The sequence below is a fragment of the Ovis canadensis genome, chromosome 1 (assembly GCF_042477335.2).
Source record: "Ovis canadensis isolate MfBH-ARS-UI-01 breed Bighorn chromosome 1, ARS-UI_OviCan_v2, whole genome shotgun sequence".
Taxonomy (NCBI): Eukaryota; Metazoa; Chordata; class Mammalia; order Artiodactyla; family Bovidae; genus Ovis; species Ovis canadensis.
In genome coordinates, this window is record NC_091245.1 from 276136584 (window position 1) to 276160672 (window position 24089).

A 24089-nucleotide genomic window follows, 5' to 3' on the forward strand; every position below is an offset into this window, starting at 1 on the left:
GGCAACAGAGCTAATCGTAATTTTAAAATATGTATATTTTTCAAAGAGCCAACAGAGCAAACTGTTCCTAGGTGAAGCTTTCCTGTAAGATGATTAAGTGATATATACCAGATACGTGTGGAAATCTGACACTTGATAGGCACCCAGTGCCCAAACACGTGCATACACACACACGCACACACGATATTCTAGATCACAGAAGCAGTAAGCACGGTTGTTTAAATCAACTTAGTGAAGACCATGAGCTACAGCTGCTGCTGATGCTGCTAAGTCGCTTCAGCTGTGTCCGACTCTGTGCGACCCCATAGATGGCAGCCCACCAGGCTCCCCCATCCCTGGGATTCTCCAGGCAAGAACACTGGATTGGGTTGCCACTTCCTTCTCCAATGTATGAAAGAGAAAAGTGAAAGTGAAGTCGTGTCTGACTCTTAGTGACCCCATGGATAGCAGCCCACCAGGCTCCTCTGTTGTCGACGGAATGAAACCCCAACACTGCAGAGTGGTTTGAATCTTTATATTTTAACACTTGCTTCTTACAGCTGCTTTATTTTATATCCCTTGCACAACAACCTACAGGGCAAGCTGCCAAGCACTATGATTCAGAGACTATACAGTGCGCAGGCGCAGGGCGAGATAACCTTTACCTTGACTTATTTACTGCAGCTAAGACTTTGTTTTGGGGAACTTCCTTATCAACTTAGAATCTTTTTTGTCCCAGGGTCTGTTCCTTTTGAGGAATCGGAGAAACATCCTTGTGTGCAAGAAATGTTCTTTTCCCACGGGAACAAACAGGATTCTTAGCTGAACATCTCGTTTGCAAGAATGTTCAGCTCTGCAGAACATCTCGTTTGCAAGAATGTTCAGCCCTGGTTGAGAGTCTCCTTTGCAAGCACTTCTCAACCTTCTTTATACCTTGTTTCCTACACTCCTCCGTCCATGGGATTTTCCAGGCAAGAGGACTGGAGTGGGGTGCCACTGCCTTCTCCATGAGCTACAGCAGGAGTCGGCACAATTTGTCTGGAAAGGGCCGGAGAGGAAGTGTTTTAGGCTCCGTCGGCAGCCTCTGCCGCACTGCACCCCCGCCATCATGCGTGAAAACAGCACAGACATCACAGGCAGCAGGCATGTGGCCACGCTGCCCTGGAACGTTATTCACAGAAGTAGGAGGCAAGCTGGCCTTGGCTCCCAGGCTGTAGTTTGCCGACCACTGAGCTACACCCATTGAAAGAAAGGATACTTCTTGTGTTTGTCCATTCATTCATCGACTGTTTCATTCATTCAGGAACACACAGAGGATGAGTGCCAAGTGCCTGCCAGACAACGCTGACGGGACACAGTCCCTGCCTTCAGTACATGTCATGAGCCTTTGTGGAAAGAGTCAAGCCCTGGAGCCAGGCAAACCTGGGCTGGAGCCCTGCTTTTGCCTCTGTCTGAACTTAAGGAAGTTTTTATTCACTCTCTCAGAGCCTTAGCTTACTTCTCTGTTGAGAGGGTAGGGAGAAGTGAACCTAGTTCATTTGTTGTGAGGATAAGAGCAAGGCTTATGGAGTTCCTGTGGAATAGGGACTCTTTCGTCGATATTTTCATAGATAACTATGAAAATATGAGGTGGAAAATTAAAAGTGGTTGACATGGGGCTGCGTATCTAGAGGGATTTATAGGAGGAAGTGATGCATACCAGCTGGGTCAAGGGATGCAAGAGAGAAATCAAGGAAAGCTTCCTGGAAGAGGTGGCATTTGACCTGAGCTTTGAAATTGGAGAAGATCTGCTGGTACCATGATGGGAAGAGCTAGGGAGGAGAGGGCTCTGTTTGTCTCTGGTGCATTTCTCTCTGTTGGCAGAAACATCGGGAAATTCTGTACAGAGGGCTGTGGCAGAAAGGTCATCTACGCCCCCTTTACCCAGATTTCCTGGAGCTGGGTTATGTTACTGCAGCTCTTCAGTTTTTCAAACCTCATTTCAAACACCCTCAGAGACAGAAGTTTTGCCAATTTAAGTATCCGAAGCATTTAGTTTTTACCATTCCACGTCAAACTTCTCCAGAATTTTATACAAGGAAACCGCTCAGCTATACTGTTTTATTATTGTCAAAACAAAGGTGACTGCCCAGAGGATCGCCGAGGTCCTGTCCAGCCCTGCTGGTGTCCACATCTCTGCTCTGGACCTAATGTCTCAGGCTCCCCAGGGTCTCTTTCTGTCTCTTTCCTGCCTCAGCCCCACACCCTCTCTGTCTCCTATCTCTCAGACTTGGTCTCCCTCTCTCTGTCTCTCCAGGCACTAACAGTTGAATTTCCTTGAGTCAAATGGCCTGGAGGTGTGCTCATTACCTGGCTGCCCCTCAGTCAGGTGTGCCATCCTGGGAGGAGGGTCCTGGTCTGCAGCCCTGGTGTGACAGTAACATGGGTCGTGGCTTTGGACAACTCCCTTCTGTGCTCGGGGTTGGTCTTCCCACGTGTAAGTTCAGTTCAGTTCAGTCGCTCAGTCGTGTCCGATTCTTTGTGACCCCATGAATCGCAGCACGCCAGGCCTCCCTGTCCATCACCATCTCCCGGAGTTCAGTCAGACTCACATCCATCAAGTCCGTGATGCCATCCAGCCATCTCATCCTTGGTCGTCCCCTTCTCCTCCTGCCCCCAATCCCTCCCAGCATCAGAGTCTTTTCCAATGAGTCAACTCTTTGCATGAAGTGGCCAAAGTACTGGAGCTTCAGCTTTAGCATCATTCCTTCCAAAGAAATCCCAGGGTTTATCTCCTTCAGAATGGACTGGTTGGATCTCCTTGCAGTCCAAGAACTCTGAAGAGTCCTCTCCAACACCACAGTTCAAAAGCATCAATTCTTCAGCACTCAGCCTTCTTCACAGTCCAACTCTCACATCCATACATGACCACAGGAAAAACCAAAGTCTTGACTAGACGGACCTTAGTCGGCAAAGTAATGTCTCTGCTTTTGAATATGCTATCTAGGTTGGTCATAACTTTTCTTCCAAGGAGCAAGCGTCTTTTAATGTCATGGCTGCAGTCACCATCTGCAGTGATTTTGGAGCCCAAAAAAGTGTAAAATGGAGTGAAACAGGAGGGAAGGGGGCAGAGCACACCTTTAAAAGCATGGCATAGCCCGAGGACATGACATTCCATTTGATTAGATCCAAATGGGTCCAAGATGGCAGAAGATTTGACTTCCAGTAGACCTTGGCCCTCAGTACACGCTCACTGTAACATATATGAAAGCTAAGTGACTCACCTAGAGGCACCAAGACATTTCTGAGGCCAACCACCAAAGACCAAAAAGTGGGTGGTGGCCCAATTCCTGGAAATCCTCACCCTTCCCCCGAAATAGGTGGAATAACCCTCCCACTCAGTAGCCTATGCAATCACCCAGCCCATGAAAACTGTGTCATATTTTGAGCCACTCTTTTTCTCTGGGTTGGCCCACGCTGTGGAGTGTGTTTCTCTCTAAAAAGATCTACTGCTTACCTATCACTTTGTCTCTCATTGAATTCTTTCTTCGATGAGAAAGAACCTGAGCTCCATTACATGCACACCAGGTATGCAATCTCAGCTGGAAGACAGTGTGGGTTCTGGCCGGGTTTGAGTTCTGGCCCATGGGTTTGAGTCACAGTCTGTTTAATGGTTTCAGGAGCATTGGACCAGAGGTAGTCTAAGCCTGTTCCAGCCCCAGCTTCTGCCAGGGGAGGCAAATCCCAAGACACAAACAGCCCTCCATGAGGGCCCAGGGCCAGGGTGGAGGGCCACGTTCCTCTCCTCTCCCCTGGAAAGCAGTTCTTGCCTTCAAGGCAGCCGGCCTGTGCCTCAGCCTTTCACCGGCCCAAGCACCAGCCCACCCAGCAGAGTTGCCTGCAAAATCTAATTCATAATAAAAGTTTCCAGGGCCTTCCTGCAGCTGGTGTCAGCAGGTGCCATCTTCACAGTCGTTTGTCTTAATTTCAGCTCTGGGATTTATCAGCCGGGCCAGAAGACCCTTCTGGAATGCTGCCGCCTCGGGCACCAGGCCAGTGCGCCTGTCCCCACTGCGGCACGCGAGGCCTGCTTCCTGCTGAGCCCACCCGAGCGGGGTCTGCTTTGCGTCTCCCCATCCCCCACCCCTGCATGACTCCCACCCTTGCTGCCCAGAGAGGCTGTGCAGCCTGGCTAACTTGGCACCCTTCCCAAGGACCCAGGCGCCCAGGAGAGGCCGGAGGGCCTGGGTTCTCCCTTCTCACCGCCTGACACGCTCACCTTGACCAAACTTCGGTCAGGCTCTGAACCAGGCCCCCACCCTGGGCTTCCTTGTCAGCCTGCTGAGTCCTGTTTTTACAAGAATTCTCTAAGTCAGTTTTGAGAGACTCCCTACCCTTGACATTTTCTCACCCTTGACATCTGATCAAATTCCTCATCGCCACCCCCCCCCCCATACCCTTGATATCTCATCACATGGCCTGCCTTTGGCAAGAATGTTCTTAAGTGGCTTTAGCTGGATCCCCTACCCTTGGGATCTCTCGGTAATTTTATATCAACCTCCCAACCTGCTCTTCGACTACAAATCATCACATTAAACAATTCCTGTTTAATTCGGAATTGAACCCACTCTCTCTTCTCTTGGGCTTCCCTGGGGGCTCAGATGATAAAGACTCTGCCTGCAATAGAGGAGACCTGGGTTTGATCCTTGGGGCGCAAAGATCCCCTGGGGAAGGGAATGGCAACCCACCCCAGTATTCTTGGGATTCCCTGGGGGCTCAGCTGATAAAGAATCCACCTGCAATATGGGAGACCTGGGTTTGATCGCTGGGTCGGGAAGATCCGCTGGAGAAGGGCATGGCAGCCCACTCCAGTATTCTTGCCTGGAGAATCCATGGACAGAGGAACCTGGAGGGCCACAGTCCATGGGGTCGCAAAGAGTTAGACATGACTGAGTGACTAACACACTACTGTGTGCCAAGCCCTTGCTGTGCCACCAGGATGGAGGGATAGACATGCCCACAGCCTGGCCTCTGGAGGGCAGAGGGCTTTCATCTCCTCTGCTAGCTCCAACGGCTGGTACCAATTTCCTGGGACGCTGTGTTAGGAAGGACTCTGAGGAAAGAGGGCTTCCCTGAGATGGGAAGAGGGAGCAGCATCTCGGCTGAGGCCGGCTGGGCCTCATTTAGCAAGCTCTCCTCACGGAACAGTGACAACACCAGAGTCAGCACGTCCCACACTTTATGACACGGAGTGCCCAGGGGACAATCATCCCCGATTTACAAAGGAGGAGCCAGGTCACTTGGTCCAGCTAGAAGAGAAGGTCGGGGGGAGGGGAGGTCAGAGTTCAACAGGACTCTCATGCAGCCCTGGGAGAAGGTGGCCTCCTGGGGGTGGTCCCCAGCCCCAGGGGTGGCTCCCCACCAGACCACCCTAACCCTCTCCGGCTCCTCTCTGCTCTTGCGGTGCAGGCGGCACCCCCTCCACCCTGACCTGGCCTTTCCCTGGGGGTGGACTCTCAACCCCCAGCTGCTGACTTGACATTCCAGAACCTCCTCCTAGTTGGGGCGGAGAAGGCTGGTACTTCCCCAGGAGGTGAGCTTCCCTTTCCATGGGACAGAGCTGTCCCTGAGAAGTGGTGGCAATGCCCAGTGCCCCCTCAGTGAGGGGCAGGTGGCCACGTGACTCTTCCTGCTGATGGCTCTGGTAATGCGAGGGCCGGTACAGAAAGTGTCCGCATCCCTGAATGCCAGCGAGGAGGCCGGCCGCCTCTGACCAGAGCCTCCGGGCTCTCGGACAAGCAGGATATAAATTTTCACCAGGCAAAGTCACTGGTATGCTGGCATTTGCCACAGCATACATCACTAACCCGAATCAGTGCAAGGCGCTAACCAGGGGAACGTTCATGACTCTGCAGCACCCTTCCCTGGTCCCCACACACGCTGTGTGTACCCGCATCACCAGACTCGTCTCCAGACGAGCCGCAAGACCTAAGGAGGCACCTGAAGACACACACAGCCTGATCTTGAAGACGTCGGTTGAATCCAGGTGCCTGACCCTGGAGACTTCTGGACGTCTGGCAACCAGCAGGAGGTGCCAACCCCGCTCCACACCCCCACGTGCAGGGGAGAACCAGCAGGGAGCCTCAGAGGAGTGCAGTGTGTTCTAGCCAGGCGGGCTTGGGGGCGCTCACACCCGGTCCCCGGTCTCTCCAACCAAACCTCATGGCCACTCATCTTCAGGTTCTGGTTTTCTGGTTGGTAAGTGCACACAAGCAGGCAATTTACTAGTCAGCTGCCTCCCTGACTATCCCAGCCACAGAGAGGGCACAGTCACGCGTGCATCTACCTTCTCTGTGGAATAGTTTACTCTTCAGAGTGGGCAAGGGATCTGCAGCTCATTTTGAAATTCACCAAAAAAACAATAAGATGGATAAATAGAGGGCAAGTAAATGATAACAATCACAGAATCGACGTAGTGGGTATCATTTGATTGCTAGGGCGGCCTTAGCAGAGCACCTGAGTGGCTGAAACAACAGGTAATCACTTTTCACACAGTGGGAATCTAGACAGCCAAGACGAAGGTGTCAGGTTTGGTTTCTCCTGAGGTTTCTCTCCTTGGCTTGCAGACGGCTACCTTGCCCTGTGTCCTCCTGGGGCCTTCTCCCCCTTTTCAAACATCCCTGGTGTCTCTGTGTGTGCCCAGATCTCCTCTTCCTAAAAGGACACCAGTCAGAGTGGACCAGAGCACGCGTATGGCCTCGCTCAACCTTAATCACCGGAGAAGGCAATGGCACCCCACTCCAGTACTCTTGCCTGGAAAATCCCATGGACAGAGGAGCCTGGTGGGCTGCAGTCCCCAGGGTCACTGAGAGTTGGACACGACTGAGCAGCTTCCCTTTCACTTTTCACTTTGATGCATTGGAGAAGGAAATGGCAACCCATTCCAGTGTTCTTGCCTGGAGAATCCCAGGGAGGGCGGAGCCTGGTGGGCTGCTGTCTATGGGGTCGCCCAGAGTCGGACACAACTGAAGCGACTTAGCATCAGCAGCAGCAGCAACCTTAATCACTCTTCTGAGTCACTCAGAGAATTGTAAAGTAACCTTAATCACTCCAAATACAGTCACATGCTGAGGTAAGGGGGGTTGGGACTCCAACAGATTCATCTTAGGGGAGGGCGAGATACAAGTCAGCCCATGGGAGCAGGCATCCTGGTGTTCTCTGGACAGTTCTTTCCACTTTTTTTTTTTTTTTTTTTTTTGCATGTAGGGGATTTTCTACAATAAAATTTTTAAAATACAAGGAGACAACAGAGAGCCAAGGACACCTCTACAGGGCTAGGAGCAGAGTGGGCCATCCAATGCCCTCGATGGCAAACATCTGGGTGCTCAGGAGCTGCACGTGGAGCTGGCTAGGCACCAGAGAGTCACCTGGAGGAGCCCCGAGTCATTCACCAGGAGACCCTGAGCAAGTAACTGGTCCTCAGGAAGGACATGAGATGACCATCCTCTTCTGACCCGCATAAGGCTGCCCAACTTACGAGGACAAAGGAAAGTCACCTCATGGTGGTCACTGTTTTGTCATAAGTCTTACATCAGAAGCCACGTCTGTGGTTGTGCAGAGGTTTGAGGAGACACCCCCATCTCTCTTCCCATCCCCCACAAGGGGACTTCTCTGGATCTTACCTAAAGGGAGGCATCTGCTTTTTCTGAGTTCCAGTTCTAATTTGGCCAAATGGCACGTGGTAAATAGAGAGGAAGGAGGAGGCAACGCTCTCAGGAGGCAAGGGAACATCCAGAAGCCTCCCCAAGGCGGGCTGTGCCTTGGCTCTGAATTCGATTAGGGAGGCCGGGATAGATCAGCAAGTCCTATCCAATCTCCCGCGTTGGCTTGACAGGGAGGCCACATTTCTAGAGTGATTCAGCAGATCTGGCCGCAGGTCACAGGCGAAACCTTCCAGTCACATCGGGCCTGAAGGCTGGGTTGTTTCCAATTTGCACCTGGGGCTCAGTGGAAAGACCCTATGTTTCCACCAGCTACGCTTCCATGCCTTCATTCGTCCACGGAGACATTTTAGCTCTATGGACATTTATGATTCAAAATCACGTGGCTCACACAGCCCTTTCCCTAGAACCCCCCTCCCCCCTCCACCGCTTCCAGGAATTGTTACCTGAGGGTCCACAGCAGGTGGGTGGGAGCCCCTGGCTGCCTGCCATTTACCCACTGGCACAGGGAACGTTTCTACCCTTTGGTCTCATGAGTCACTGAAATCCCTGGATTCCAGAACTCGGGGGACCTCGGCTTGACCTACTTGAACTCAGTTGAACCTTAGAGCTTCTCAACTGAACAAGCTGGCAGGAAGAATCTTATAAGCAGCACTATAGTTACGTGCTTCTATCATTCTGGAAATTCCCTGAGATCTCAATTCCCTTCTTTAATTTGTTTTTAACAGATATTTTTTAATTAAAGTTTTTTCCTTCTAATGCGCACTATTTTTCAAAGTCTTTATTGAGTTTGTTACAATATTGTTTCTGTTTCATGTTTTCTTTTTCTCTTTTTGGCCTTAAGGCATGTAGGATCTAGTTCCCTGACCAGGGGTCAAACCCTGCCTTGGATGGTGGATTCTTGACCGCTGCACTGCCAAGAAGTCCCTCTAGCAGAGTTTTAAAGACAGAAAAATCCTATCCTGTGCTCCGGGTGAGAGGTTCGCTTTTGTATGCGTATGTGGGATTTTCTTGAATCGTTTAGAATAGGTAATACATTCATGTGATTCAACATTCAGAAAGTATAAACGGCTGTACTTGAAAACTCTCCTACCCTGTCTCAGTTCCAGTTGCTTACTTTCAATTAGTCTCCTGTGTACTTTTCCATGAATATTTTATGTACAGTGAGGAAATAGGTATAGTGTTTCCCTCTCTTACTCAAAGGGTTACTTGTAATATAATGCTATATTTCTGATACTATCTCAGTTTCTTTTCTTTTTTCAACTTTCTCCGTTTCTTCACAGTATTTCTAATAGTATATTCCATACTATTGGGCCATACAAAATGCATCCACATTCCTTTCTATGGCTTTGGAATAGTCCTTCATTTGAACCATAGTTTGTTCACCCTGCCCTGTACTATCGTGCATTTGGGTGATTTGCAAACATTTGCTCATACAAACAATGATACAATGAAATAACCTTCTGGATTTCCCTGGTGGTACAACGGATGAGACTGCCTGCCAATGCAAGCGACATGGGTTTGATCCCTGGTCAGGGAAGATTCCACAGGCCCTGGAGCAGCTAAGCCGTTGTGTCACAACGACTGACCCCAAGCTCTAGAGCTGCGGCTACTGAAGCCGGTGTGCCTCGGGCCTGTGCTCCGCAGCAAGAGAAGCCGTTGCAATGAGAAGCCCGTGCTCTGAACCTAGAGTAGCCTCTGCTTTACATAAGAGAAAGCCCTCGTGCAACAACGAAGACCTAGCGCAGCCAAAATAAATAAAATAAACCTTCTGTATGCATCTTTGTATCACTGGTAAGCATGTCCATTTGATGGATTTCTAGAATAGAATTGCTGAGTCAAAGAGCGTGCGCATTTGCAGTTCTTACACACGATGCCTAATTCACCGCCACAAAGTCCTCGTCAAGCCACATTCCATCCCACAAGCAGAGAATGAGGATATCTGTTTCCACACACGCTCACCAACACACGTGATGTCAGACCTTTGAACGTCACCCATCTGACCAGTGAAAATGACACTTTGGTGTGATTATAATTAGCATATCTCTTAAACTGAGTGGGGCTGGGGATACGTTCACATGCTTTTGAGCCATATGTGTTTATTCCATTTTTCCGTTAGTTTGGTGGCCTTCTGTTATAAATTTTTTGAATATATAAAAAAATAGCACTTTATGATCAGAGAAGGCAATGGCACCCCACTCCAATACTCTTGCCTGGAAAATCCCATGGATGGAGGAGCCTGGTGAGCTGCAGTCCATGGGGTCGCTAAGAGTCGGACACGACTGAGCGACTTCACTTTCCTTTTTCACTTTCATGCTTTGGAGAAGGAAATGGCAACCCACTCCAGTGTTTTTGCCTGGAGAATCCCAGGCACGGGGGAGCCTGGTGGGCTGCTGTCTATGGGGTCGCACAGAGTCAGACACAACTGAAGCAACTTAGCAGCAGCAGCAGCAGCAGCACTTTATGATATGACTTGCAAATATTTCCTCCAGTTTGTTTTGGTCTTTTGATACTGCTTTTTGAATTGTTTTTCTCATACATAACTTTTTTTTAAATGTAGTATAATTGATTGCAGAAGCCTTTTTTATGGCTTCTGGGTCCTCGTTATAGGTCTTCCCCCAAATCTCCCAAGTTTTCGCCTAATGATTTTATGATTTCATATCTTATGTTATCAATCTTAATTCATTTGTGATTTATTCTGGTGCGAGATGTAAGCTTGTTTGCTTGCTTTCCTGGAGACATTTTATCTGTGACCTAATGCAGGAAACAAAACCCTTCCTTACTGAAGGTAGCCCACAGGCGTCGGCTGTCACACCACCTGGGAACACGCACGGCTGGCCCAGGACTGGGACCCAGATCAGCTGCATGCTTCCCTTCACTGCTCTGTTCACTCAAATGCCAGCCACCTGTGTGCACCCCGGATCCTAGCACGGTTATTTCACTTGGGTTACTTTAATGTCGCAGACAATGGGCTTCTCGTGTTAGTCTGTCTTGTGAATCTTCTTGTTCAGTATAACAGTTAAGTATACTGTTAATTATACATGACGCACTGCAGTCGTGTCCGACTCTTTGCGATCCCATGGACTATACAGTCCAGGGAATTGTCCAGGCCAGAATACTGAAGTGGGCAGCCTAGCCCTTCTCCAGTGGATCTTCCCAAACCAGGGATTGAACCCAGGTCTCCCACATAGCAGGCAGATTCTTTACCAACTGAGCCACAAGGGAAGCCTAAGAATACTGGCGTGAGTAGCCTATCCCTTCTCAAGCAGATCTTCCTGACCCAGGAATCGAACCAGGGTCTCCTTTGTTGCAGGCAGCTCTACCAACTAGGCTGTTAAAGCCCACAAATAGCAGGAGGTACAATAAAAATTGGTCATTTGATTGATGGGAAGTGTATCAAAATCCGTATATATCGAGTAACAGTCATAATTTAATCTAGAGACAGATGCTATAATAATGATGACAACGATCTGCATCCATTCAAATGGATTTTCTTGTCTCATATAGAAAAGAACAGTAAGTGGCAGCAGATGGGTATGTGGCCCCAAAACCGAGCATCTTTGGCAAGTCAGCCCACATTTACTGGCATTCCATTTGAAATTTTCATGTTTAATAACTTGTCTCTGATTTCCCCAGAGGTCCCACGCTGGCAGGCCTGGTTGATGACTTGGCATCGCTGTCCATTTGGAAGGGGGCAAGACCATCATTCCAGATGCTGTGTGGACAGAGGGCCCAGTTCTCCCGACATAGATGAACTGAATACGGGAAGTGACTTGTCTACCAGCTAGGGACTACATGGGGGTCACACAACTTCCCAAAGTGGGGGGTCCCCTCGGGCCTGCAGTTTCCTGGGGGCCCCTAGAGTGCTCACCCGGTTTAGGGAACTGAGAGCTTTCTTACTCACAGCTCAGGGGGTTGCCTCTAGGTGGACTCTGCCCATCAGCTCAGGACTCAGAAGCTAAGGCCTACCCTCGCTGCGGGCCTGCTGAGGCCATGCCCTCCCATGTTTCTTCCTTTGATGCTCATTGCAACCCCGTGAATTACCCTCTGCTGTGCCCCCTATTTCCAGGTGAGGGAAACTGAGGCTCTGACAGCCAAGGTCCTGTGGAGTTGAGTGTCTGAGCCCAGATCTCCGGTTCCATAGCCCACACTCTTGTGACAGCCCCTGCTCCACCCAGGGTCTGATGGAGACTGAAGGCTGAGACTGGACTCCAGTGCCAGGAGCAAATCCATCTTGCCACCAAATAAGAGCAGGTGGGAATAGGGCAGAAATGAAGCAACTCAGGAGGAGGCTAGTGGCCTGGATTCCAACTCTCTCGCTGCCATCTGGAATAATGGTTGCAAACAGTAACTGAGAGCTTAACTATGTTCCCCCTGAAGAAGGAAATGACAACCCACTTCCACATTCTTGCCTGGAAAATCCCATGGATGGAGAAGCCTGGCAGACTACCGTTGATGGGGTTGCAGAGTCGGACATGACTGAGTGACTTTCACATACATACATACACACATACATAACTGTGTTCCAGGTGCAGTGCAAAGCTCTGTACCTACTACACTGCCATCTGATGAGGCAGCTACTCTTCCCCACCCCCACTTTTCAGTTACTGTTTACTGTGTGTTTGCTATGGGCTGGATACAGTGCTATGCACACTCAGCACACTCGGTCATTGCTTCATTGCGATGGCTCTAAGAGATCCAAGTTCTTTTTCTGTTGTTGCAGCATGCACAGCATGTGGGATGTTGGTTCTCTGACCAGGGATCAAACCTGCGCCCCCTGCAGTAGAAACGTGGAGCCCTACCCACTGAATCTCCAGGGAATTCCCAAGAGAAGGGAAATCAAATAAAGCAGAGATCACAATGATAAAGCAGGAAGAGAATGCTTTGAAAAATGAACAAAATGAAAACTAGCCCCTGGACCACCAGGGAAGTCCCCCAAGTACCTTTTTAACCCCTGTTTTGCTCATGCGGACACCGAGGCTCAGAGATGTTTAGCAACTTTCCCAAGGTCACAGAGCTGTTCTGAGTGGGTTGAAATGGAAACACAGGTTCCTCCCACTCTGCTCAGTTCCTCTCATCCTTTTTTCGCAGTAGAGCTGTGCTTCTCAATGAAGGGCAAAGGGTAGGGGGAGCTATTTTGCCCCTCTCCCAGGAGACCTTCTGCAACATCTGGAGACAGTTTTGTTATACCTGAGAAAGGTACTCTTGACTTCTAGAGGGCAGAAGCCAGAGATGGTGCTTGATTAGTTTCCCAAGGCTGCCAAGACAAATGGCCACAAAAAAGATGGCTTAAGACAACAGAAATTTGTTGTCTCTAAATTTTGAAAGCTAGAAGTCCAAAATCAAGGTGTTGCCAAGGCCGTACACCTTCTGAAGGTTCTAGGGAAGACGCTTTCCTTGCGTTTCATGGCTCCCAGCAATCCTTGGCATTCCCTGCCCTTAGCTTTACCATTCCAGTCTCTTCCTCGTCACATGGCCTTCTTCCCTGGGTCTGGTGTGGCTTCTCCTCTTTGTACAAGGACACCAGTCGTTTGATTCAAGGTCAACCCTAAATCCCAGATGACTTTATCTCAAGATCTGTAACTAATTGCATCTGCAAAGATCTGTGTTTCAAACAAAGTCACTTTCTGAGGTTCTGGATGGATATGAATGTTCAGGGATGCTTTTCAGCTGCCACACTGTTAAGCACCCTTCAAGGACAACCTCCCACAGCACATATTTATTTCAAAATATCACAGCGCTGAGGTTGGGAAGCGCTGCTTCAGAGAGGCATTTCTTCTCTGGGAAATAAGGAGAATGGTCCCTGCCAATCACAAAAAGGGTCTCAGAGCAGCTTCAAGTCCAGAGACCAGAGGCAGTTACTCTTATTAATCCCATTTTACAGAGGTGGAAACTGAGATGTTCCCAAAACCAAGACCACTAGGCCAAGATCATTTAGCTACTGGGGTCATGAAGCTGTCACTCAAGACCGGAGCTGTGTGTACATGGACCCCAAGGCTTTTCCTGCCAAGAGTGAGCTCTCAGGTGCCAAAGCTCTGAAGAGAAACGTGGGCCGAAACCCCTTCTTGGTGGAGGAGCTAATTCTGTAAATCAGCAAGTGACTTGTGAGCCACCGAGTCAGAGTAAGTCTATGGCAAGAAGGAGCCCTGGAATCTGGTCCATTCTTTTGTTTTACAGTTGAGGACACTGAGTCTCACGCAGAGCAGATGGCTGGTCCCACAGGACACATGTCCCAGAGGTGGTGGCAGGTCAGAGAGAGAACCTGGGTTCCCCCAGTTCGACCTCAGGGCCCTTGGCGCGACGCCGCAGCACCTCTCAGGGGAACCTGAGTGTAAACGGGCTGATGGCTAACTCTCCCCCAGCCGCCACCTTCTAGCTGGGCCTGGACAAGAGAAGCTGAGCTGTTCAGGCCCCAAGCTGGTCGGGCAGGTGACCTGTGCGACAGAGGAGGTGAGGGCTAGGCAGTCAACTCCCATAATTAAAAAAAGGAAAGGAAACCCGTTACTCAGATGCTCTGAGGAAAGAGCCTCCAGGACCTACGTCTTCCCGATGGCCTCTGGGCTCCTGTCACAGGGGAGGCAGGGCGTGGGGGAGCCCCACCCAGGCCCACGGCCTTCCCTCAGGACGCTCGTCCCTGCCGTTGACCTTCCCTGGGCCCCGCTCAGCTCTCAGGAGGACAGACAGGAGTGTTGTCTTCCCCGGGAACCGCCCCCACGACACACACACACATCCTGCACATTAAACTCGACAGCCGAGAACCTGGTTCCTGGACGACCACAGAGAATCTGGAGGCCTTTTGGTGGTGGGGTCGCCCTGTATACAGAGGATCTCGGAAAACCAGCCAGTTCTGTTTGGGCACAGAAGGCAGCCTGGTTTCAACTGTCAACGGTAAGGACGCGCCAGGCCCCTCACAGAGGAGTCGAGTTCAGCCCAGAGTCACAGTGAGGTAAGAAAGCCCCAGTCTGGCAGGTAGGCCTCTCCAGGTAGGACGGCCATCATCGCCATATCCCCTACCCTCTCAGTTGGCCGAGACCCCCATGCCAGGTCTGAGACCCCAAACGTCCTTCCTGGAGCATGTAGCCCCAGACAGAGCTACCGGCTGCAGCAGGAAAGCTCCAGGGCTTTCTCCAGGCTCCTCAGAAAGACACCAAGAAGGCCAGGTGAGTAGGGGCAGGATGCCTGGGGAGGCCCGGAAGGGGAAGAGCCCGTCCCAGTCCCATTCACAGTCCCTTCTTTTCTTTCCTCTTTGTTTTCAGATCTGGTTCCTGGTGCAAACCCCTCAGCAGCCACCAGCCCCCCCACCCCACAACCTTCAGCTGTCTCACCTCCCAGCACACGCCTCCCACTTGTGCGTGTGCTAGTTGCCCTGGAGACCTAAGTGCGGGCTTGGATGGAGTCTAACACACCCAGCGGGGAGATGGAAGAGGGCCAGGTGTATTTTTAAAGCTGGTCATCACGAGAAGAGCCTCCTTCCCTGGTCATGGGGTCCCTGCTTTAGGGACTGGTTCACAAATGCAAAATGGCTAAACGCTGAGCCTCTTGCTGGGCTTTAACCTACTGGATGGTTTAAGCAGAGAGTTATCGTCTCCATTGTATTTCGGACTTCTGTCTTTTGACACAGTCATCTGGCGAGTGTAGACACTGTGAGATTCTGGAAATAATGAGAGAAAGACTGACGCATCACACACCAGGCGCTTCTTAAAGCTCTTTGTGTTTGTAATTAGCCCACTTAATCTTCACAGCTGCTCTGTGAGTGAAATCCTACTCTGAGCCCCATTTTACAGTTAGGGACACTGAGGCACATAGAGGGTGATTGGTCTGCCCACCACCACGAAGCTAAGGGAGACACAAGATTTGAACCTAAGCAGCATGGCACCAGACTCCCCACTCCTAATCGATGGGCCCTTCTGCCTCTGCAACATTGTGCCCAGACAATCCTGATTTGGAAATCTGGCCCTGGCCCTGTGCAACCTCAGGGAAGCGTCTGCACCTCTCTGAGTGGTAGTTCCCCTTTTGGTAATACAGGTTACTAACGTCTTGTGAACTTGTCATCAGAAGTCGGGTTCGTACTCTTTACGTACGTAAAGAGTCTAGCAGATAAGTAGTGCTCTATGCAAGGTAGCTTTATTGGTGTTGTGGGGCTCTCTTGGCTGGACCCCAGCGCTGCTATCGCAGCAGTGGGTGCTGAGCCATAACTGCTACTGTCCAGAGGGGTGGTGGGCAGGCAACTGCACGAGGGCCAGCAGGACCATGGCTGCTGCGTTAACAAGTCCACTGCCATAGCCCTCAGCAATCACCAGGCCTGCTGGCTTCCAGCTCCTGCTGCAAGCCCCTGGACCTATGCTGGAGGGCTTCTCCAGCCATGGATGTCACCTGCGAAGCACGTCCCCAGGAGCTGGTGGGTGAGCATCCAGTCCCCTGTCTCCCTGAGGTCCCAGGAGGTCTGAGCCCTGGCTACCCCCAGCCGGAGTCTGCTCATGACCTCCCCCAGCATCGACTGCCTTCCCTTCCCTGCCTGGATTCCCAGTGCCCTGCTGGGATCACCCCCTCCCCCAAAACATACTCCTTGCATCCAGATCCTTGCCTCAGGGTCAGCTCTAGAAGTGAAAGTGAAGTCGCTCAAGTCATGTCTGACTCTTTGCGACCCCATGGACTGTAGCCTGCCAGGCTTCTCCGTCCATGAAATTTTCCAGGCAAGAGTACTGGCGTGGGTTGCCATTTCCTTCTCCAGGGTATCTTCCCGACCCAGGGATTGAACCCAGGTCTGCACTGCAGGCAGACACTTTGGATCCCTTGAGAGGGATCCAAATGACGATAGTATCCACATGCCTCTGATCCTGATGTCCTTAAAGAAAGTCCTCAGAAGACCCTTTACCCAGTGGAAACAGAAATTGTGGGAGAAAAAACGATTACTGGCCCCCAAAGAGGTCCAGACTCTAATTCCCAGAACCTGTGAAGTTTACCTTATATGACAGAAAGAACTTTGCAGGTGGGATTAAACTAGGAAATGTAGGAGAGGGAGATTACCTGAGCGGGCCATACATGTAATCACACGTGTCCTGATGAGAGAGAGGTCGAGGAAGAGCAGCACAGAGGAGGGAGGCCGTGTGACCTGGGAGTGGCCATAGGAAACGAACGCAGGAACTCAGAGGCAAACGGGCAGCGGTCCTCAAAGCACAGCCCAGGGGCCAGCAGGATTAGCAGCACCTGGCATCTGCAAACCCCCAGGCCCCACTGCAAAAAGTCTGGGGTGGGCCCAGCAGCCTGGTTTAACAAACCTTCCCAGTGACTCTGGTGCTGGCTGTAATGGTTAACCATGGCCAGACATTGGCATCACCTGGGGATCACTCACCACTCACGCTCCATGCCCGATCTTATATATCCCATACCCCAGAGAGTCTGATGCAATTGGTCTGTTGGACCAGGACACTGGGTACCTGTAATACATCCCAGGTGAGTCTCATGTCTCTCTGAGGAGAACCAGTGCTGCAGTGTGAGAACCACTGATCCCGGACGTTAAGTTTCAGACTGAGCTTTGCAGAGTTGGGACTTCTGGGAAAATGCCAAGATGGATAAAGAAGGAGCAAGCAAAGTCCAAAACAGTGGGATGGGGCCAGACAGGGGTCGGTGAGGAGGAAGTCAGCCCAGCTGTGAGACGGGAGCATGTGTTGGGGACTCAAGAGCCGACAGTTGTTTTGGTATCAGGATGTGGGTCAGGATGGCCAGGATGCCCTGGTTTCCAAGAGGTGTTTTGGTTTTTAAGAAACATCAGAAATACAGTTTTAGGGGCCTCCGGTGTTGGTGATGGACAGGGAAGCCTGGCGCGCTGCAGTCCATGGGGTTGCAAAGAGCCGGACACGACTGAGTGACTGAACTGAACGGGTGGCTTCAGTGGTAAAGAATCTCCTGCCTGTCAGTGCAGGAGACGTGGGTTCGATCCCTGATCCGGGAAGATGCCGCACGCCATGGAGCAGCTAAGCCTGTGTGCCACCACTATGAAGCCCACGTGCTGCAACCGCTGAAGCTCTCGCGCCCTAGAGCCTGTGCTCAGCAACCAGAGAAGCCACCGCAATGAAAAACCCTCGCACCAAACTGGCGAGAAGCCCCTTCTCTCCACAACCAGAGGAAAGCCCGCACGCAGCAATGAAGACCCAGCACAGCCAAGAATAAAATTACTTTTAAAAAAGAAATAATTTTTAAAAATTGTTAAATAACTTGATTTTTAAATGTTAGCAAACAAGGCAACTAAATTTTTTTTTACCTCTTTTTTTTTTTGTATTGGTACTGCAACACAAAGGCTGGGTACAGTGCCACATGAAGACTGGATGTGGTCCTCGGGCAGCTGGTTTGCTGCAGGGGTCCTTCATTCACCCCTTGGGCCCAGGAGACTAGTCTTCTCAGGAAGACAGCAGGAACTCCACGGGCAGAAAGTATTTTTCTGCTCACTGCTGCATCCCAGCTCCAGGTACGAGTTGGGGCTTATTTAGTATTTATTGAATGAATACATTTAAATTTCTTGTCTTATAGCAATCCTGTAAGATTATTGTACCCACTTTACAGATGAGGAAATCGGGGCTCACCACAATTATTATGTGAACATCCAACAATCACACAGGATTCAAACTCAAGACCCCCTCAGGAGGGACAACTGTGAGGAGCAAATACACTGCAGCTGTGAAAAAGTCTGGCAAAAGAAGGGTCTGGGGCGCTTGGTACCAGTTATGAGAGCAACGAGAGCAAGCAGCAGTTACCATGTGAACCGCATTTCAGGAAGACTGGTCACCTGCCTACATCATGACTCATGGACATCACAGGGATTTCTGTTCCTCCTGGAGCTGTTTTTATATGGTTGTGGGTCTGAGGGGACTTCCCAGGTGGTGCTATTGGTAAAGGACCCGCCTGCCAGTGCAGGAGATGCAGGAGACCTGGGTTCCATCCCTGGGTTGGGAAGATTCCCCTGGAGAAGGGAATGGCAACCCACTCAGATATTCCTGCCTGGAGAATCCCACGGACAGAGGAGCCTGGTGGGCTACAGTCCATGGGGTCACAAAGAGTTGGATGGGACTGCAGTGACTTAGCATGCATGCACATGCGTGGGTCTGTGGAAAGCAGGCTTGGGTAGGGTGAATGACAGTGTCAGGCTTGACCCAGCTAACCTGGAGAGGAAGTCATCATCTTTCACTCCCACTTCTGTCTGAGCTGAGAGGCATCTACTGCTTCATTAGGAGGCTTAGGGTGGGGTGAAGTGGGCAAGCTGGGACCCCTGGAAGGCCCTCTAATTTAAGAGCCCTCTCTGATTATATTATCGAGGAAATATGGGGAGCTAAATCGGAGGAGATGGCTGGGAAGTACATTACAGAACATTAAACAACAGTCGACCAGCTTCAGACACAAATAAATGGCCCATAATCTACTGCCAAGAACACAATCGGTCCCGAGCGGTGGCCTGGCTGGCTTCCAGGCGGGGGAGTGCAGGGCTGGACACCAGTCCCATAGGCTATGAACGCCTGCCCTGGTCCCGTCCCAGCACCCACAGGAGAAGACTGAGGCAGCCAGACAGACCTCACAAGTGTCCCCGTGGCCTCACTTTTCAGGACTGGATGTGGGCCTTCTCTCCATCTTGTCCTGAACCCTGGACCCAAGCATCACCTGGTGAGCTCCTGCCTGCTTGGGAAATCCTGTGATGCAGAAGGGAAGCCACGCGGGTCTCTGGGCAGGGCTGCCTGGTTCACACCCTGGAGAGAATGTCTGTGAAATGCTGGTGCTCTGGCTCCAGAAAGCCTCGTCCCCCACATGCCCTGGTTGATGCCCACCTGACCAAAGCACACTTTGGCTTAGAGCTTTAACTCCTCTTATAGCACAAATGGGCTTCCCAGAGGCTGCTAGTGGTAAAGAACCCTCCTGCCAACGCAGAAGATATAAGAGACATGAGTTTGATCCCTGAGTCAGGGAAATCCCCTGGAGGAGGGCATGGCAACCCACTCCAGTGTTCTTGCCTGGAGAATCCCATGGACAGAGAAGCCAGGTGGGCTACAGTCCATAGGTCAAAAAGAGATGGACGTGACTGTAGTGACTTAGTATACACACACACAAATGACACAGATACCTCTGAAGAAAGATAAACCCGTTCCCTGGCAAGTCATCCACACTTTAGTATGAATTCATCATGTCAATCTTTTGCTAAATGCACTGACATCCTGAGGAGAAGATGGGAAAGTATGGAGAACACAGACCTGGAACTGGATTTTTGGAGGCTGGGGTATAGATAGGGCTTTAAAAGCTAGTATCACTGTTTATCCCTGGCCATAGCAGATTTGGTCTATGTTGGTAAGAGCCCTGGGATTAGAGTCAGTGGGTAGGTTCCAGTCTCCAGCTCTCCCAACACCAGCTGTGCCATCTTGGGTGGTCACTTAACCTCTCTGAGCCTTCATTGCTCCTGCTGAAAAGCAGGAATGAGACCACACCCATCCCATGGGCTGCAAAAGTTGCAGAGATTGAAGTGTGTGACAGGCCTGTCCTATAAATATCACCATCCTTGAGTCTGTGCCTCCACATTCTAGAAACTCTACAATGATGGAGCCACAGCTGTGGATGGACCCTTGAGCTGAGTGAGTGAACAGACCACCGTGATTCCAGCTGGGCCCACCAGACCCAAGCCAGATCAGCTGACCCTTAGCTGACCCACAAACACATGAGCTTCAACAATAAACAACTGTTGCTCAGCCACTGAGTGTTATGGTGGTTTATCACCCGGCAAGGATTGAAATAATACACCAAAAGTTAGGGCTTCTGACACTTTCTATTTTAGGGCTATGTTCAATAGAAATTAATATACCTGACATGTCTCTGCCTTCTTAAGCAAAATAAAAGTGAACACAATTTTCACAATCTTCACTGGGCCATTCACGTTCATCACAGTGCCAATCAGTAAACGAGCTGCAAGTCGACGGTGCCTTTGCAGACAACATGCAGAACAGAGGCTCTAGAAATAATTCCAACCTGCTATCCTTTCTGGTCCCTTGGTTCTTTACCCTTTCTCTAGTGATCAGTTGTGTCAGCTGTCTCTGTTGTTTGTGTTGTCGCTATGTCTGTTTAAATAGCAGCCCCTGTTAGACCCTAGTTTACGGTGCTCAGCTAACTCACCACCCCCAAGAAGCCTGCTCTCCCAGCCTGCGGGGATGACGCCCTTCTAAGCGCTCCCAGGCTTGCAGTGGGGGCCTGAGCTCGTTTCCGGGTATCCACCGCGGGTGCTGCAGTACCGGAACTGCTCATTGGTTGCAGCCTCTTGGATGCCGTTTGCTCCCTTCCTGGGCCTCTCAGGGACCCAGCGATAGGGCTGCCAGGCCCTGACTATCTGCTTCAGAGCACCGGGCTGTGTCTGGGGGTGCAGGAGGCCAGTCTTTCCTGAAGAGAGTGAAGGAAAGGACCAGGCTTCCTCCATCTCGGCCCACCTCTCCCCGGTCCAGCTTGTCTCGTGCCCCGCGTGGCACTGAGCACAGGGCCTGGCACACAGCAGGCACCCTCTGAGCTATGGCGGGTGGAGTGAAAGGGCTTCCTGGTGGTACTTCTCACTGTGTGCACAGGGCCGGGCTTCTTCAGAAGAGTGAGCTTCTCGATACAGACTGTTTCACATCAGATTGCTGGAAAATTGTTTTCAAAAAGTTAAAGTTCTCCTGTGTTTAAGGAACAAGTTTCCATTTCTGAACTGTGCTATCTGGTGACCTGACAACAGGGGCAAGGCAGAGGGACTCCATGGGAGGAAGAAGATGTTTTTTTTGCTCCTTTGAGCTGACACCTCAGTGACTTCCCCTAGAGCAACCCCCATTATTTTACCAAATGTCCAAAGACCACTAGAAGATCTGGATTTAGCCGCTCACAACGAAGGGTCTCTGGACGGGTGGGCTAACCCTTCTTGGTTCCCAGTTCTTCACTCAACCAGGGGCTGACCCCCACGACTGCATCGGGAGCTCCCTTGCCCTGGCTTCCAGTTGGGTTTGGCCCAGGGGAGGCATTGCCAGTAGGTGGCTGGGTTGGAGAAGTGGGTTGGAGTGGTCTGGGCATGCTATCTGCTTTGGGTCAGTCCCAACTCTCCTGGGATCCAGTTCCCGCTTCTCCCTCAAGCACAGGGTGAGAAAGGCTCCTGGGGTTGCTAATTTCTCAGCCTCCCTTCTGGGCTGCCTTACGCCCACCCACACCTCTGAATATGGTCCCTTCATTCAAGCCTCAGTTCCTTTCTCTTCCACCGTTACCCTGAACTGAACAGTCTATACCGGGTCTCACCTAAGAGACATCTAAGCCATGCTGAGCCTCTCTTGAGGCCCAGGAGTTCAGAAAAAACCCAAGGTTCTCTTCTCTCCAGCTTTCAGAACTTGCTAGCCACTTTGGCTGCCTCTAAATTAAGCCATGCAAAAGGAAGGCAGACTCCAGCCTGCAGATGAGAAGAGTTTTCACTCCCTCACTGACTCATGCAGTCACCAAATACGTATTGGACACCTCCCCGCTATTTTCCTGGGGAATTAGGAATAGTGGCCAAGATTGTGTAGTGCCTGCCCACCTGGTGCTCACAGTCTAATGCCAACCACCTCCCAGAAGCCAGAGAGCCCCCCCACACACCCCCAGATCAGGGCTGGAACTGAGTTTCCTCGAATCCCGAGACTTCAGCCGATTCTCAAAGGAGTCAAGCTAGGTTGAGAACCACCAAATAGACCAAAGGAACCATCGCACCTCGCTCCTGAATTGGGGAGTAAAGACCTTCTCACTCCTAGAAGCCTGGCGCTTTCCACTTGAATGGGGGGAGAGGCTGAAGACACACACCTGTGGCAGCCTGGCCATCTGCCGTTTCCTGCCCCCCAACATTCTCCACCAGCTCCCGTCCCCTCCTTTAGCTCCCCCGCGTGTTTATAATTCGCCCCACACCCTCCTCTGAGCCCTTCCCTAGGGGCCCACAAATGTTGGCAGCTCAGTATGTCAGCGGAGCGTTGTTATGAATGGACGGGGCTGGGCACTGGGAGGGAGCCATGTCCTGCCTCCGGGAAGCCTGCGTCCAGCAAAGTGAGGGACAGGGCGATTCCTGCCCCAACTCGGGCAAGTCTGAGACTCGTGTTGGAGGGCTTGACAGAAACAGCTTTCTCTGCGAAGGGTCAAGGGTGACTGAGGTGAGCTGAGGGGGTCAGTGAGGGTCCAGGCTGCCAAGCCTGGGGTCTGTCTGCATGGCCCACCCCCACCAAGCCCTCAGGAAACATCTGAGTTTCCTCAGAAAGGTTGACACAGGCTGGCCAGTAACCCAATACTTCCCCTGTCCAGGGTTGGGCAGGACAAGGGCACTAGCTTGGAGCCCTCTGGAGAGGTTGCCAGGCTGGGGGCTCAGAGAGCCCCCTTGACCACCCAGCACTTCAGGTGTCCACTCTGCGGCCCCCGACCCCTCTCCCCAAGAAGCCCCCTTCAGGGAGAAAGTTCGACGGAAAGGAGACAGCGCTGGAGAGACGGGAGATCTGGTCCCAAGGCTGCAGGGGCCCCGAGACCCCCAAGAGAATCAGCTGGATGCCCCTCACGGCAGGCCAGCCTGCAGGGCAGCGGGCCCCTGTGGGCTGAGTGCCCCCCGCCCCAGGGACAGGGTCAGGGGTGCATTGATGGCTGCGTCTGGACTCACTTCCCTCACTTGCATGCTCCCCACAATTCCTGACCAAAACGCCATCCTGCGGGAAGTGAAGCAGTCTGTCCAGGGCTCCCAGGCTCTGAGCAGCTGCTGGGGACAGGCACAGAAGGGGCGTCCCACAAGGACAGCCAGCCGCGACCCCAGGCCACTCCCAGCCAGCCCCCCTCCAGCCCGAGGCGCTGCGGCCAGGCCTCCTCCCTCCCCGGCCAGGGACGACCCAGGGACGACGGAGGGGAGACAGGGCAGAGGGGAGACAGGGCAGTTGTGGTCCCGCTTTACCTGCTGAAATCGGGAGCACGCTGGTGAGGAAAGTGGGCTGAGACACGGTGAAGCAGAAGAAAAGCTGAAGATAAATTCCCAGAGTCACTGGATGCAGGACAAGCATGCTGGCTGCGGTCTGGAAAGTGTCAAGTTCTCAAGGCAGGGCTGCAGGGAGCCTGGCTTATCTCCGCTTCGTCTTCCTCTCGCGCGGCTGGCCTCTCTCTCTGCCTCTCTCTCTCCCTCTCTCTGCCTCTCTCGCTCTCTCCCCACCGTCTCCCTCCCCTCTCTCCTTTCCCCATGCCTTTACCAAGAAAGAATGCCAACCATTTCCCACTAAACCTCCTCCGTACTACACAGGGTTATATTTATCTTAACCCGGGATCAAATGCCCATGTTACAATTAAGATATCTGAATTTTCTTTTCTGCGGACTGTGGAGAGATGTCACTGAAGAAGTGACTTAAAAAAAAGGCGGGGGCAGTGAAATCTCAAATG

At 51.6% G+C, this 24089-nt stretch overlaps 1 protein-coding gene across 2 annotated transcripts in view; it reads right to left on the bottom strand.

The window, feature by feature from the left end:
• Positions 1–23875, bottom strand: part of COLQ (collagen like tail subunit of asymmetric acetylcholinesterase) — a 65835-nt gene extending 41960 nt beyond the window's left edge. The window contains exon 1 of one of the 2 annotated variants that reach the window (XM_069568564.1): positions 23614–23875. In XM_069568564.1, coding sequence (XP_069424665.1) covers positions 23614–23719 — 106 coding nt within the window. In that variant the 5' untranslated portion in view covers positions 23720–23875. The remainder of the gene's footprint in view (positions 1–23613) is intronic. The other variant, XM_069568574.1, reaches the window with a different exon arrangement.
• Positions 23876–24089: the final 214 nt, after the last annotated feature.